Below are 15,435 nucleotides of genomic sequence, written 5' to 3'. Positions count from 1 at the left end.
AACTTTGTAAATTTACAATAAAACGAAAAGCACCTAATACAAATCTAATCGCTACTATTGCTCAAAGCGTTTCAATTTAATGATGATAAAAATTGGGCTCAATGAACGAAGTGGTAAGGTCTTGAGGAAAATATATAAAATATATACATATAATTTAAAAATAATTAAATAATAGAAAATAACCTAGACTCTTTGCTGTACCAAATTTGTCTCAGAATCGGGTGCAAAATTATTATGTTCCATAGGAGAACTGGATTTTTTCGCATCCGTTTTTTCTTCCTCAACTTCATTTGTGGCCTTTAGATTTTTTATGCCTGGCTTTAGATACTCTCCAATGCTACTAAATGGTGCCTCAAATATAAGGTGTAAGACATAAGACACCAAAATGGTAATTCCCAAGTCTGACCAGAATTTGAGCATCTGAAAGAAAAAACTTGGTCAGAAAAAAACTTCCCTGAGAAAAAATAATTTGTACATACCATTTGATAGTTGGAAAAATAAACATTTGTTCTGACATTTCTGGCATTAACCTCCACGATGAATAAGTGCCAAATGAATATGGAATAGGATAGTCTGGAGAGGGGTTGCCATAGGGGAGAGGAGAGGAAGCTGTTGGCCAGGCCACCATATCCTTGCATGCAGGCGAATATCACCCAGCACAGGGCCAGAGGCCACCCAATTCTAGTGAAGGTGTGGTAGAAAGATTCGCCCAAAATGGAAACGGAGGCACCAATCCACTTTCCTGACGGATATAGAGCAAAGATTGAGGTGAAGATCATGGCCAGGCTAAGGATCCAACCCAGCCCCACGATCATCCAGTTTAGCTGGAACTTCTTGGCCCTGTTGAGGTGAAGGAAGTATCCAAACAGAAATCCAATAAGCCACGGAGCAGCATGGGTGTGAGTTGCATAGTACATATTTGCCATGGCATCTACACTAGTTCTCCTGTAAAGTAGATTATAGAAAGTAGTTGAGAGTCTTAGACTATAAACAAAATTTATGCATACTTCATAAGCATTGAGTAGTCATTGACCATCATTGTGGCAAAGAGGCAGGCAGAAAGCAGAAGCACAAGGACCACTATTCCTGCCGCAGCCTTCTTGCCCCATTTGTATAAAGCAAAGAGAAAGATTGGTGATAAAATAAATAGTTGCATATCTACTGCCAAGTACCAGGTATGTCCCACACACTAAAATATAAGCAAAATAATTTAATTAAAAAGTTCCATAATTGTAGAATTGCTTACCTTATTAGATACATAGTTCTGCACGAATATAAGGCTCCAATACCAGCCAGCCTCACATTGGGGCAGACCGCTGTATCCATCTTTAAAAAGGGGTCCATCAGCCACAACCGGCATCAGTTTCATGTAGATCAGAATGGCAAGGGCCATGAGGGGCCAGATGCGGATGAGACGATGTAAATACATCAGAAGAACATTCAGTTTGCCATCGGATCTGTAGGAAAATAAAATATTGTAAGCTGTGTAACACTTTTAAAACACTCGGTGCACCTTACCTCTCCATGATACGCAACGTGATCAAAGACACCAACATCCCTCCGATCACAAAAAATGAGTCTACAGAGAAAAAGCTGTGCAACACAAAACTGGCGTAAGGTTCCTCAGCCCACTAAAACAACAATCTTTTAGGGATACTCAAAGGATAAAGATAATCACCTACGAGGAAAAAATCCACAAGATTTAGATTTGCTGTGATTAGACTATCAACATATTCATGACTGAAAATAACCCAGAAAAGGGTCATACAACGAATTCCGTGAATGCATTCGATTACGTTGGGATTTGACGTTGTCTCAGTGACCCGGAAAAGAGCGCGGGAATTAGCTCGGGCCGAAAATATTTTCACAATAGCAGGAAGCTCCTCTAAAAGTTACAGATAGATATTATAAATACTGAGGTTGATTGGTACAATGGTTTTCCCACCTGGAACCTTGCGGAGAAAATAGTCTACAACCGTAAAAAGAGCCACTATAGCGGCCATGGCCACTAAAATCCAACTGAAATTAGATTGGAAAGTTAAACTCCTTGGGTAATTAGTATACAATAATTAAATGCATACATTGAGGCTTTGGTAAGTCCATCCCATGGTTCTTTTTGTAAAGTTTGGCAACTGCTATCCGAAATGCCAATTCCGGGTACGGATATAGTGGTATTTATGTTCATCATGGTTTTGAGAAAGTTATTCATGTGGGAGGCCCGGCAAGAACTCGGAAAGCAGGTTCCGATGTTAAGTTTTACAGCTGCTGCCAATGGATTGTTGCTTCCAAGCAGTAAGGAAGGGGTAACCGAGAGGAAACAATATTTTCCTGTGATATTTTTAAACGGCGCAGGTAATATATTTTTTGTATTCAGACACTCATCGAAGTTTCCCAACTCGTATAGGTTTCCTCTCAATATACCTGAGGGGATCTTACCCCACGAATCGAACACTAAAGAAAAGTATTTGTATTAAATTTATAGTTCTATTCAGATAAATAAAGCCACTCACTTTTAAATGCCCAATATTCACCATTACTAACACCAAGCGCGAGAAACATTAAATCGTACATACATTGAAGCTCCTGTTCGGTCGAATCTTCCTCTGCATAGGGTATTACATCAAGTAGCGACGCATTCTGGAAGTAGTTGACGAACTCGAATTTGAGGGAGTTTAGCTTGTTTAGCCGCTGTAAGTCCTGCTGGAAACCCTTTTCATTTGGCTCTGCAGAACTTATGAAAACTAGACCACAGAAAAAAAGAGCTCCGAGTGCGCTGACCATCATAACTACAATCGTACTAACCATGATTGAATTCAACCAGAAGTCTTTATATACGAATTATCAATTGATAAGCTCGATTTGCGATAATTTAATTTTAATCGTTGATGTATGTTTTATTTTGCCGATTTATAATCAATAAAGAGTTCGAAATTCCATCTTTAGATTCCACTTGTATACTTTCATGCAAGAGTTACACATTAATATTTTCATTTAATTACAAAATTTTTATATTTATCATCTTTAAGGTTCGTGTTTACCTGATAATTGACAAAGGTGACTAATGTTCAAAGATTAAGTATTTAAATCACAAGACCATTCATCACGAGACTATTTCAAATCTGGGGTATTGCCAATTTTAGCACCTTATCGAAATTGTTTAGCGGACAATGGGAAATGTATGAAGTACTAACTACTAAAATATTTAGTACATAAAAATATTAAAATAAAAATAATTAATTTCTTGACCCACAAGATAGTTTCTCATACTATTCTTTATGAAAAAATATTTTTTGTGAATATTTTGGGAAGGAAAATATCCTATTTTGGCCCATGGTGTAAGATTAATTTTTATTAGCGCGTGTAGTGTCCCAATTCCGAAGTGGTTCTAAAAGGATTAGACCATACGATTTGAATTCATAATCTCATCAGGGGTTTATTATTTATTTATGAGGCCACTCTTAGATTTTATTGGGGGAATAATTTTATAAATTACCATTATTTATAAAATAAATTATTATTTAGTTATCATGTTACTAACAAAATTGGGCGCACTCAGCAGCAAAAAAATAAATCCCAATATTCCGAAATAAGTTGGTAGTTATAACAGCAAAGTTCTAAAAGTAAACTATATATCGCCTTTTATGTCAGTTTTATCAATTTAAATTTTAATTAAATATTTATCAAAAACAATCAATTATTTTCCGTTCAATTACAATAATCGAAAAGACCGTATTACGTTTCTATACGTGGATTTCATTTCAATCTAATCTATTATCTTATCCTATCGCATGTGATATTGATCTTCTAATTATGAATTAATAGAGAATATCGGATAGATATGATAAACAATTTTAATTAAGAATTCATCCTATTCTGAGTTACTGCCAAATTTTCTATTTCTGGTTTTTGGTTTTCAGTTTCTTCACTTTGATCTGCTATTAGTTTGAGGTTACTTGGCGGTGGAGATTCTCTGCGTCTCCGTAAAAGACTATCAAATCCACTAAGAGGTGCTTCAATAATAAGATACAAAACATACGACATTAGCAGAGTATTGCCAAAGTCTCGCCAGAATCTAAGCATCTAAAAAAGGAAAATGTATTGCAATCTTTAACATTTTTAAAAACACTTCACTTACCATTTGGTAGGCGGAGAAGTATGTGGTTGTTCGAACATTTCTGGAATTCACTTCCTGGACAAGCATGTGCCAGACATACATCGAATAAGAGAGCCTTGAAAAAGGCTGCCAAAGCGGGGAGGAAAGGAAACTATTGGCCAGGCCCCCATATCCTTGGGTGCAGGCAAATATGATCCAGCAAATGGCTAAAGGCCAAGCAAGTCTGGTGAGGGTGTAGTAGCACGATTCCGCCAAAACAGAAATGGGTGGAGAGTCAAATTTTCCAGCTGGGTAGAGGGCGAAGATCGAAGTGAATAACATGGCCAGGCTTAGAATCCATCCGGACCACACAGTAAGCTTACTGAGCTCGAACTTTTTGCCTCGATTCAGATGCAAGAAGTATCCAAAAAGAAACCCAATTAACCAAGGCGCCGCATGGTTGTGTGTGGCAAGGTACAACTTCTTATTGGCCACGCCGTCATCATCGTCGTTCCTGCAACGATATTATTATGATTTGGAGCTTAGTTTAAGGCTCAAAACTTACCTAATAAGCAGGGAATAATTATTAACCATTTGAGTGGCAAAGAGGCATCCCGAAAGTAGGACTATTAATACACAAATTCCAGCAGCAGCCTTCTTTCCCCATTTGTAGATCGCGATCAGGAGGATCGGAGATATTATGTATAATTGCATATCCACCGCCAGATACCAGGTGTGGTCAAGGCACTAAATTAATTAAAAACATATGTGACTTTTGAGCACTTTTAATTTTACTTTCCCTACAATGTTAAGGACTGCATAGTTTTGGACGAAAAGCAAGGTCCAGTACCAGTTTCTTGCACAGAAGTGGGTTCCATGGTATCCACCTTTGAACATGGGTCCTCCACTCACAACTGGCATCATCGTCATGTAAATGAGTATGGCCATGGCTACGACAGGCAGGATGCGGATGATGCGATGCAAATACATCATAAAGGGATTTAGTTTTCCCTTAGACCTATGGAAACAGAGTAAACAATATAGGAGACGTGAGTTCTATTGGGCACTCACTTCTCCATAGTCCGCAACACAATCATAGATACCAGTAAGCCGCCGAGGACGAAGAATGAGTCCACCGAAAAGTATCCATCTAACACAAAACTGGCAAGTGGCTTTTGAGCCCACTAAAAAATATCTTCGTAATATAAAAACATAGAGATAAGATTATAATAAACAGTAACCTGCCTTTAAAAGATCTGCCATATTTAAGTTTGGGGATGTGGTAGCAAAAATGAATTCATGGGAGAAAATCACCCATATAAGTGACATGCAGCGGATGCCATGAAGGCACTCAATCACATTTGGATTAGATTTGTTATCCACGATCCGGAAAAGTACTCGGGAGTTGGCTCTAGCCGAAAATGACTTAACAATGATTGGAATTCCACCTTATGGGATCAATACTTATAAAATTTTTAAATAAAGATAACTCAATATAAAATCTTACTTTGATCCTCGCAGAAAAAGTAATCATAAAGCGTTGCAAGAGTCGCAATTATGCTCAGTACTGACAGTATTACTCTAAAGTTAAAAAGATTAATATTAAAGAGGGTATTAAGCTATTAAGCGTACATACATTGTAAAAACAGTCAGGACATTCCAGGGCTCTCTATCGTTAGTCTGGCAACTGGTTTCACTGATTTTAATACTGATGTTGGTGTTCAATTTGTTTTGAATAATATTATTCAAAAGAGGAGTCATGTCGTCAGCAAAACATGAAACCGGAAAGCACGTTGCAATCTTGATACTTTTGGCAATAAGAAAGCAGTACTTTCCTCTAATTTTTCGATTGGCCTCTGTGACCCGCGCGATAGAAAGGCATTCATCGAAATTACCCAAATCAAAGGTTTCTCCAGTAAAAATTCCAGAGGGGATAAATCCCCACGAGTCAATCACTAACCGAGTAACAAATATACATACATGATTAATTTTGTTATTAGTTTGTGTGAAAAAACTTACTTTTTAAAGCCCAAACCTTTTGGGAAGAGATACCATTCGCAACTTCAGCCATGTCCGTCAAACACTCCGTATTCATTTTACTAGAAACCCTATGAAGGCTTTCTTTGTGAAAGTAATCGAAGAAATTGGCTCCCAGTGGAGTCAGTATTCGTCCTAGCTCATTTTCATGCAATACATCTGTGTTCACAAACTGTAGGCCAGTTACCAGTCCAAAAACCAATAAAACACTACTAACGGCGACCATATTAATTGGCGAGCGATTGAAAGCTTTTAGCCATTTGCTCGTGATTTTATATGGTAAGCCCAATCTGGCGATAAGCGATATCTATAATAGCTATATATATAGTTCTATAAGCAATTAGGAGAGCTGTTTCCGAGGACAAACTTTTCATATATACATACACATATTTTATTTAAATGAATGTTTTTATTCACTGGAAACTTCAGATAATAATAATTTCTGGGAACCTCTTAAAAGATAATGAATTATTTTGATTGATGTTAATTTTACGATACGAATAGCATGAGTCAAATAACAAATACTTTTTTCTTACTTAATATTAATGTTTACACTTATATTATTTATTCATACATTTCTCATCAATTACTTAGTTTTCTTTTTTGCAATAAATTCAGCCACTTTAAATAAGCGTCGCTGGTATTAATTCTTATTTATTTAATTCTTTGAACTGATAATCCATGTTTGGCCACCTGGCCAAATATTCATTGGCACTGACACTTCTGATGCGATCTTGGCATAGTTTTTGTTATCGACATAATTGCACTTAGTTTCGCACCCGATTAGATACTTTTACAATCGTGAATAAGGTAATAGGGTAATAATTGTCCGGGACATATCTTGTGGAACCCAGACTGTCGAAAAATAAGCTAAGTAAGGCTGGATAGGGTTAAATTTCTTTGAGTTATTTAAAACATAAGATAAATAAAATAAAATGATTAAACTTTGTCTTATAAATGCTGATTTTCTGTATTTTAATAATTTAACTTCATTTGTTTGAAGGAATTGTATCGGTGAGGTTTTGATTTTCAGGTTGACTTGTTTGGTTTGTTTTGACATGTTCCGGACTTAATTTTGGATCCGTACGAATAGCAGGCACTCTTCGCTTTCGCAAAAGAACATCGAAAACACCCAGAGGAGCCTCCACAATAAGATACAAGAAGTAGGACATCAGCAATATAAAACCGAAATCCTCCCAAAAATGAAGCATCTGAAAAATTAAAAGAATTAAAAATGGTTCAAAGAGACACCCAGTATAACATACCACTTGGTAATTGGAGAAGTATGTGTTTGTCCTGGTATTTCGGATGTTGACTTCCTGGACAAACATGTGCCAAATAAACATTGAATAGGAGAGCCTGGTAAAAGGCTGCCACAATGGGGAAGAGAGAAAACTGTTGGCCAGGCCTCCATATCCTTGCATGCACGCAAAGACGATCCAGCAAATGGCTAAAGGCCAACCCACTCGGGTGAGGGTATAGTAGAACGATTCCGCCAAAATAGAAATTGGTGGAGAGTCATATTTTCCAGCTGGGTAGAGGGCGAAGATCGAAGTGAATAGCATAGCCAGGCAAAGAATCCAACCGGACCACACAGTAAGCTTATTGAGCTCGAACTTTTTGCCGCGATTTAGATGAAGGAAGTATCCAAAAAGAAAGCCAATCAGCCATGGCGCCGCATGGGTATGGGTGGCATAATACAGCTCTTTAGTGCTGTCTCCACCGTTTCTACAATAAAAATAAGGAAGAGATATAAAATATTTCTTAAGTCTATAAATTAGAAACATACTTAAACAGTATTGAATATTTGTTGACCATTTGTGTGGCAAAAAGGCAGCCAGAGAGCAAGACTATTAATTGCCCCATTTGTAAATGGCTATCAGGAGAAAAGGTGAGATGAAGTACAACTGCATATCTACTGCCAAGTACCAAGAGTGATTAATGCACTAAAATAGAACATATTATTGATTATAATTAATGGTATGTATTACAAAATAAAATTTTATACTCACATAGTTTACTACTGCATAGTTTTGGACGAAAAGCAAAGTCCAGAACCAATTATTTTCACAGGCGTGTTTTCCATGGTATCCCCCCTTAAACATGGGTCCTCCACTCACAACTGGCATCATTGTCATGTAAATGAGTATGGCGACAGCCACGACAGGCAGGATGCGGATGATGCGATGCAGATACATCATTAGGGGATTAAGTTTTCCATTAGATCTAGGAAGAATCAGGTTACAATTTTGGAGTTATGGCTAAATTGAGGAAGGTACTTCTCCATTGTTCGCAACACAATCATAGACACCAGCATACCACCAAGTACAAAAAATGAGTCCACCGAAAAGTATGCATGGACCACAAAACTCGAAAATAGCTTAGGAACCCACTAAAAAATATCCAATGTATCAAAATTAAGCTTATTTATCATTAAGCTTATATATGTTATGATTTTTTAAAAACTTACCGCAACCAGGTCCAATGTATTCACGTTGGGTGATATCATTGTGAATGCATATTCATGGAAAAATATTACCCAAATCAATGACATACAGCGGATACCATTAAGACATTGAATCACATTTGGATTAGAACTGCTTTCAACTTTAAAAAGTGCTCTGGAGTTGGCTCTGGCAGAAAATGACTTTACAATGACTGGCAGTTGACCTTAAAACAGAATTTAATTGGCAAAACTCATTTTATTTTGTGTTATTTGTTAAACAACTCACTCTGATCCTTGCAAAGAAAATAATCGTAGAGCGTTGCAATTATCACATATGTACTAAGTACTGACAATAGAACTCTAAAATGTAGTGAATGAATACTAAAAATATGGCCGGGTTTCATATTTTCGTTACTTACATTGTGAAAATTGTTAGACCTTCCCATGGGTCCTTTTCACTTGTTTGGCAACCACTTTCGTTGATTTTGATAGTCATGCCAGAATTTAATAGTGTTTGTAAAAATTTTTCCATAATGGTTTGCATTTTAGTAGCCGAACACGAAGCCGGAAAGCAAGTGGCAATTTTTAAACTGCTAATGGTCAGAAAGCAATACTTGCCACTGATTTTCCTGTTTTCTTCGACCAACTTCTCGATAGATAGGCATTCATCAAAGTTTCCCAGGTCGTAGGAATCCCCCGTAAAAATACCAGAGGGAATGGAGCCCCAGGAATCAATCACTAATTAAGAATAAAACAAGACAGGAAAGCTAACTTCGGGCGGAGCCGAAGTTGATATACCCTTGCAGTTCAGTCGCAGTCCGCTAGGTGGCGCCACGCATCTTAGATTATTAGATATATAGAAGATCGTATATAGTCGGCCGATCCTAATGAAATTTGGCAAATCAGATTATTTTGTCCAAAATAGAATCTGTACCAAGTCCCATCTTTCTAACTTAAAAAACACCAAAGTTATGCCAATTCCGATCGTTGTATGACAGCTATAGGATATAGTCGGCCGATCCTTATGAAATTTTGTACACAAGATATTTTGGTCAAATATAACATGTGTGGAAAGTCCCAACCCTCTAACTTAAAAAACACTAAAGTTATGGCATTTCCGATCAATCAGTTATATGGCAGCTATAGGATATAGTCGACCGATCCCGGCCGTTCCGACTTATATACTGCCTGCAAAGGAAAGAAGGGTGTGTGCAAAGTTTCAACTCGATAGCTTCAAAACTGAGAGACTAGTTTGCGTAGAAACGGACAGACGGACAGACGGACAGACGGACATGCTCATATCGACTCAGGAGGTGATCCTGATCAAGAATATATATACTTTATAGGGTCGGAGATGTCTCCTTCACTGCGTTACACACTTTTGACCAAAATTATAATACCCTCTGCAAGGGTATAAAAATGGCACCTTACTTTGCAAATTAATTTTTACTTAAAAACGTACTTTTCCAGGCCCAAGTCTGTCGAGATGAAATACCCTTACGCCAAGCAGTCAGGTCCGTGCTACATTCATCAAGATCATCTTCTCGGGGCTGCGTTTTATTCCAGCCCGGCAATATTTTATTCTGAAGGTAATCCACAAATTGAACTCCCAGAGGTTTTAGGTTTTCCACAAGTTCGAGCTCCTGTGGGACATCAGGACCTCTTGAATGAGATACCGCTATAAGCCCAAAGAGCAATAAAACTTGAACACTATTGACCATAATAAATTTCTAGCGATTGACAGCTCCAAACGAGATGTCCGTGATTTTATACCTTTTAATAATATGGCGATAAACACTATCTTCAACTGCTATACTCTGCAGCCATACGACAAACTGATTATGAATCGAAACTTATAATACAAGAGAGTAATATTCATCGGAACCCCTTGATAATCAAAAAACGATTTCTGAGTAGGAGCCCACTTGAAAGCTAACCGTCAATTTTATTCAATGACGTATAGTTTACATAGGTTGAGTCATCACACTTTTAAGCTAAATTACTCCATATCTTACAAACATTTTCTAAAATACTTAAATAGTATTTTATTTTTTAGTAAATAGTATCGAGGTTTGTTATCGAGGTCTCCAGAGCGCATCTAGGCCACCGATTGGAGCCTCAATTATAAGAAATAATGCATAGGACATCACCAAGCTTATGACAAAGTCTGACCAGAAGTTTTTCATCTTATAGTAACGAAAGTTTAAATCTTTTGTCATACAAAGTCATTATTATATCTCACCACAGTATCCTGAGAATTGTTGGATGATGTACATGTGCCAGATGTAGACCAAATAGAGACAGAGGACAGAAAACTGTTGGCATCGAAATATTCAGTTTCCCCTTGGCCCTTTACCATACAAAAGAAGTACTTGTATGTTATCTATGTTGAGAGTTTCCTTTAGTCAAACTTACTTTTCCATGGTCCGCAAGGCAGTCATTGACACAAGCAAGCCCCTGATAAACAAAAAGATATCCACTGAGAAGTAACCATGCTGGAAAAAGCTCCCCATGGGTTTTTCCCAGCCACTAAAAGAGAATTAGAATAATCATTTCGAAACATGGATAATTAGCAGTACTAGGAGCTAACCGAAATCGCACGAGTAAAATAATATATGTGCTCGTGGAGATAAACCAACAAGATAAGTGACATGCTGCGAATGCCATGAAGTCAACTACATTCGAATTTGTGCTGGTGTCCAAAACGCAGAAAACGGCTCGAGAGTTGGCCCGAGCCGAGACAATCTTGACTAATAGAGGAAGCTTTTCTAAAATCAAACTTATGAGCTTGTGAACACTTATTTGAAATCTCTATTTAGCACTTACTTTGATCGTTACAAAAAAAATAGTCATAAAAAGTGCAGATAACAACAATTAGAGTAAGCAACGACAAAAATGCACTGTAAATAAAAAACTTATAGTATGTAGTTAATCGAAATTTTGTCTATATTTTGTCAAATTTTACTGTGCCCCTCCAAAATGTGGCAAATGCATGGGGATGACATTTTGGACTCCTGCGAAGGACATATCTTAGCCAATCTTTATCCGATTCTTAAGCGGAATACTTTAAACGATTTGCAGATTGATTCTCCACCAATCTGCTTCAAAATCTAGAAACAAATTATTTTTTGGATCATTTCTTAAATTTTGCGATGTCCCCTCCAAAATGTGGTAAATGCATGGGGATGATATTTTGGCCCCCTGCGAAGGACATATCTTAGCCAATCTTTATCGAATTCTTGATCGGAATACCTTAAACGATTGCAGATCGATTGTCCATCAATCTGTATCAAAATATAGAAACAAATTATTTTTTTCGATTTGTTCTCAAATTTTCCGGTGTGTCCCCTTCAAAATGTGGCAAATGCATGCGGACGACATTTTGGCCCCTGCGAAGGGCATATCTGCCCCGGCATATCTTACCCAATCTTTATCCGATTCTTAAGCGGAATACCTTAAATAATTCACAGATCTAGAACAAAATACTTCTTCGATTGTTAGTCAAATTTTCTAGAGTGTCTCCTTCGAAATGTAGAAAGGCATGGGTATGACATTTTGGCCCCCTGCGAATGGAATATCCTAGACAATCTTTATTCAATTCTTAAATGGGATATAAATTAATGAAGGTGTTTATTCATAAGAAAAACCAGATAATCACTCAATAGTTTCTGGGAAAGCAAAATCCTCTAAGTTTGCCGGCATGGCCCTCTTAAAAGCGAATCAATACTTTTGAAAGATATTAATGTTTCGATAATGGCACGAGACAACTAACAAATACTTTTTTCTTACGTAATATAAATATTCCCACTTATATTATTTATTTAAACATTTATTATCAATAACTTAGTTTCCTTTTTTGCCATAAATACAGCCACTTTAAATGAGCGTCGCTGGTATTATTTCTTATTTATTTATTTCTTTCATCTGATAATCCATGATTGGCCACCTGGCCAAAATATTCATTGACACTGACACTTCCGACTAAATCTAGGCATACTCTTTATTATCGACATAATTGCACTTAGTTTCGCACCCGATTAGATACTTTTACAATCGTGAATAAGTTAATCTGGTAGTAATTGTCCGTGGCATTTTTTGTGGAACCTAGACTGTCCAAAAATAAGATAAGAAAGGGGTTTGGTGGGGTAGAATTTTATTGAGTCATTTAAAAAAAAGGTGAATAAAATAAATTAATACAACAATAACAATACAATTAATACAATTAATTATTTAACTACATTTGTGTCGGTATGGTTTTGATTTTCTGGCTGGTTTGTTTGATTTGTTTCAAGATGTTCCGGACTTAATTTTGGCTCCGTACGAACAGCAGGCACTCTTCGCTTTCGCAAAAGAACATCGAAAAAACCCAGAGGAGCCTCCACAATAAGATACAAAAAGTAGGACATCAGCAATATAAAACCAAAATCTTCCCAAAAATGAAGCATCTGAAAAATTAAAAGAATTAAAAATGGTTTAAAGAGACACCCACTATGACATACCACTTGGTAATTGGAGAAGTATGTGTTTGTCCTGGTATTTCGGATGTTGACTTCCTGAACAAACATGTGCCAAATAAACATTGAATAGGAGAGCCTGGTAAAAGGCTGCCACAATGGGGAAGAGAGAAAACTGTTGGCCAGGCCTCCATATCCTTGCATGCACGCAAAGACGATCCAGCAAATGGCTAAAGGCCAACCCACTCGGGTGAGGGTATAGTAGAACGATTCCGCCAAAATAGAAATTGGTGGAGAGTCATATTTTCCAGCTGGGTAGAGGGCGAAGATCGAAGTGAATAGCATAGCCAGGCAAAGAATCCAACCGGACCACACAGTAAGCTTATTGAGCTCGAACTTTTTGCCGCGATTTAGATGAAGGAAGTATCCAAAAAGAAAGCCAATCAGCCATGGCGCCGCATGGGTATGGGTGGCATAATACAGCTCTTTAGTGCTGTCTCCACCGTTTCTACAATAAAAATAAGGAAGAGATATAAAATATTTCTTAAGTCTATAAATTAGAAACATACTTAAACAGTATTGAATATTTGTTGACCATTTGTGTGGCAAAAAGGCAGCCAGAGAGCAACACTATTAATACCACTATTCCAGCAGCAGCCTTTTTGCCCCATTTGTAAATGGCTATCAGGAGAAAAGGTGAGATGAAGTACAACTGCATATCCACTGCCAAGTACCAAGAGTGATTAATGCACTAAAATAGAACATATTATTGATTATAATTAATGGTATGTATTACAAAATAAAATTTTATACTCACATAGTTTACTACTGCATAGTTTTGGACGAAAAGCAAAGTCCAGAACCAATTCTTTTCACAGGCGTGTTTTCCATGGTATCCCCCCTTAAACATGGGTCCTCCACTCACAACTGGCATCATTGTCATGTAAATGAGTATGGCGACAGCCACGACAGGCAGGATGCGGATGATGCGATGCAGATACATCATTAGGGGATTAAGTTTTCCATTAGATCTAGGAAGAATCAGGTTACAATTTTAGAGTTTTGGCCAAATTGAGGAACGTACTTCTCCATAGTTCGCAACACAATCATAGACACCAGCATACCACCAAGTACAAAAAATGAGTCCACCGAAAAGTATCCATGGACCATAAAACTCGAAAATAGCTTAGGAACCCACTAAAAAAAATGTATTTAAATACAATGTAGCTCATAAATGCAATAATTTTTAAAAAACTTACCGCAATCAGGTCCAATGTATTTAGGTTGGGCGATATCATTGAGAATGCATATTCATGACAAAATATCACCCAAATCAATGACGTACAGCGGATACCATTAAGACATTGAATCACATTTGGATTAGAACTGCTTTCAACTTTAAATAGTGCTCTGGAGTTGGCTCTGGCAGAAAATGACTTTACAATGACTGGCAGTTGACCTTAAAACAGAATTTAATTGTCAAAAATCGTTTTATTTTGTGTTATTTGTTAAACAACTCACTCTGATCCTTGCAAAGAAAATAATCGTAGAGCGTTGCAATTATCACAAATGTACTTAGTACTGACAATAGAACTCTAAAATGTAGTGAATGAATACTACAAATATGGCTGGGTTTCATATTTTCGTTACTTACATTGTGAAAATTGTTAGACCATCCCATGGATCCTTTTCACTTGTTTGGCAACCACTTTCGTTGATTTTGATAGTCATGCCAGAATTTAGTAGTGTTTGTAAAAATTTTTCCATAATAGTTTGCATTTTAGTAGCCGAACACGAAGCCGGAAAGCAAGTGGCAATTTTTAAACTGCTAATGGTCAGAAAGCAATACTTGCCACTGATTTTCCTGTTTTCTTCGACCAACTTCTCGATAGATAGGCATTCATCAAAGTTTCCCAGGTCGTAGGAATCCCCCGTAAAAATACCAGAGGGAATGGAGCCCCAGGAATCAATCACTAATTAAAAATAAAAAAATGGCACCTTACTTTAGAAATTAATTTTTACTTAAAAACGTACTTTTCCTGGCCCAAGTCTGTCGAGATGAAATACCCTTACGCCAAGCAGTCAGGTCCGTGCTACATTCATCAAGATCATCTTCTCGGGGCTCCGTTTTATTCCAGCCCGGCAATATTTCATTCTGAAGGTAATCCACAAATTGAACTCCAAGAGGTTTTAGGTTTTCCACAATTTCGAAGTCCTGAGGGACATCAGGACCTCTTGACTGGGAAACCGCTATAAGCCCGAAGAGCAATAAAACTTGAACACTGTCGACCATAATAAATTTCTAGCGATTGACAGCTCCAAGCGAGATGTCCGTGATTTTATACCTTTTAATAATCTGGCGATAAGCACTATCTTCAATTTTTACACTCTGCAGCCATACGAAA

The 15,435-nt window shown here is 37.2% G+C and overlaps 3 protein-coding genes, 1 long non-coding RNA gene and 1 pseudogene across 4 annotated transcripts; all 5 read right to left on the bottom strand.

The window, feature by feature from the left end:
- Nucleotides 1–43: 43 nt before the first annotated feature.
- On the bottom strand, nt 44–3,215 carry LOC116654466 (nose resistant to fluoxetine protein 6-like). The gene is made up of 9 exons (XM_032455234.2): nt 2,511–3,215; nt 2,082–2,451; nt 1,946–2,019; nt 1,683–1,885; nt 1,519–1,631; nt 1,247–1,457; nt 1,008–1,189; nt 480–945; nt 44–420 (listed from the first exon to the last, which is right to left on the bottom strand). The coding sequence occupies exons 1-9, from the start codon at nt 2,803–2,805 to the stop codon at nt 184–186; spliced, it is 2,151 nt and encodes a 716-aa protein (XP_032311125.1). The 5' UTR covers nt 2,806–3,215; the 3' UTR covers nt 44–183.
- Nucleotides 3,216–3,315: 100 nt separating this feature from the next.
- Nucleotides 3,316–6,369, bottom strand: LOC6501525 (nose resistant to fluoxetine protein 6). Its single transcript, XM_014911604.3, has 9 exons — nt 6,113–6,369; nt 5,730–6,048; nt 5,601–5,674; nt 5,339–5,541; nt 5,165–5,277; nt 4,898–5,111; nt 4,659–4,840; nt 4,136–4,607; nt 3,316–4,080 (listed from the first exon to the last, which is right to left on the bottom strand). The coding sequence occupies exons 1-9, from the start codon at nt 6,354–6,356 to the stop codon at nt 3,856–3,858; spliced, it is 2,046 nt and encodes a 681-aa protein (XP_014767090.2). The 5' UTR covers nt 6,357–6,369; the 3' UTR covers nt 3,316–3,855.
- A 184-nt stretch (nt 6,370–6,553) lies between these two features.
- Nucleotides 6,554–10,312, bottom strand: LOC26513680 (annotated as a pseudogene).
- A 502-nt stretch (nt 10,313–10,814) lies between these two features.
- Nucleotides 10,815–11,414, bottom strand: LOC116656603. The gene is made up of 4 exons (XR_004311561.2): nt 11,403–11,414; nt 11,167–11,344; nt 10,992–11,105; nt 10,815–10,926 (listed from the first exon to the last, which is right to left on the bottom strand). It is a non-coding gene; the product is annotated as an uncharacterized LOC116656603 (long non-coding RNA).
- A 1,307-nt stretch (nt 11,415–12,721) lies between these two features.
- LOC26514371 (nose resistant to fluoxetine protein 6) lies at nt 12,722–15,349 on the bottom strand. The gene is made up of 9 exons (XM_014911792.3): nt 15,065–15,349; nt 14,685–15,003; nt 14,552–14,625; nt 14,290–14,489; nt 14,115–14,227; nt 13,848–14,061; nt 13,600–13,781; nt 13,076–13,538; nt 12,722–13,021 (listed from the first exon to the last, which is right to left on the bottom strand). Exons 1-9 carry the CDS (start codon nt 15,321–15,323, stop codon nt 12,803–12,805), a joined length of 2,043 nt encoding a protein of 680 aa, XP_014767278.1. The 5' UTR covers nt 15,324–15,349; the 3' UTR covers nt 12,722–12,802.
- Between the last annotated feature and the right edge of the window lie 86 nt (nt 15,350–15,435).

Source organism: Drosophila ananassae, chromosome 2L (genome assembly GCF_017639315.1).
Source record: "Drosophila ananassae strain 14024-0371.13 chromosome 2L, ASM1763931v2, whole genome shotgun sequence".
NCBI lineage: Eukaryota > Metazoa > Arthropoda > Insecta > Diptera > Drosophilidae > Drosophila > Drosophila ananassae.
The sequence above is the reverse complement of the archived record's forward strand: the minus strand, read 5'-3'. Positions and strand labels throughout refer to the sequence as shown.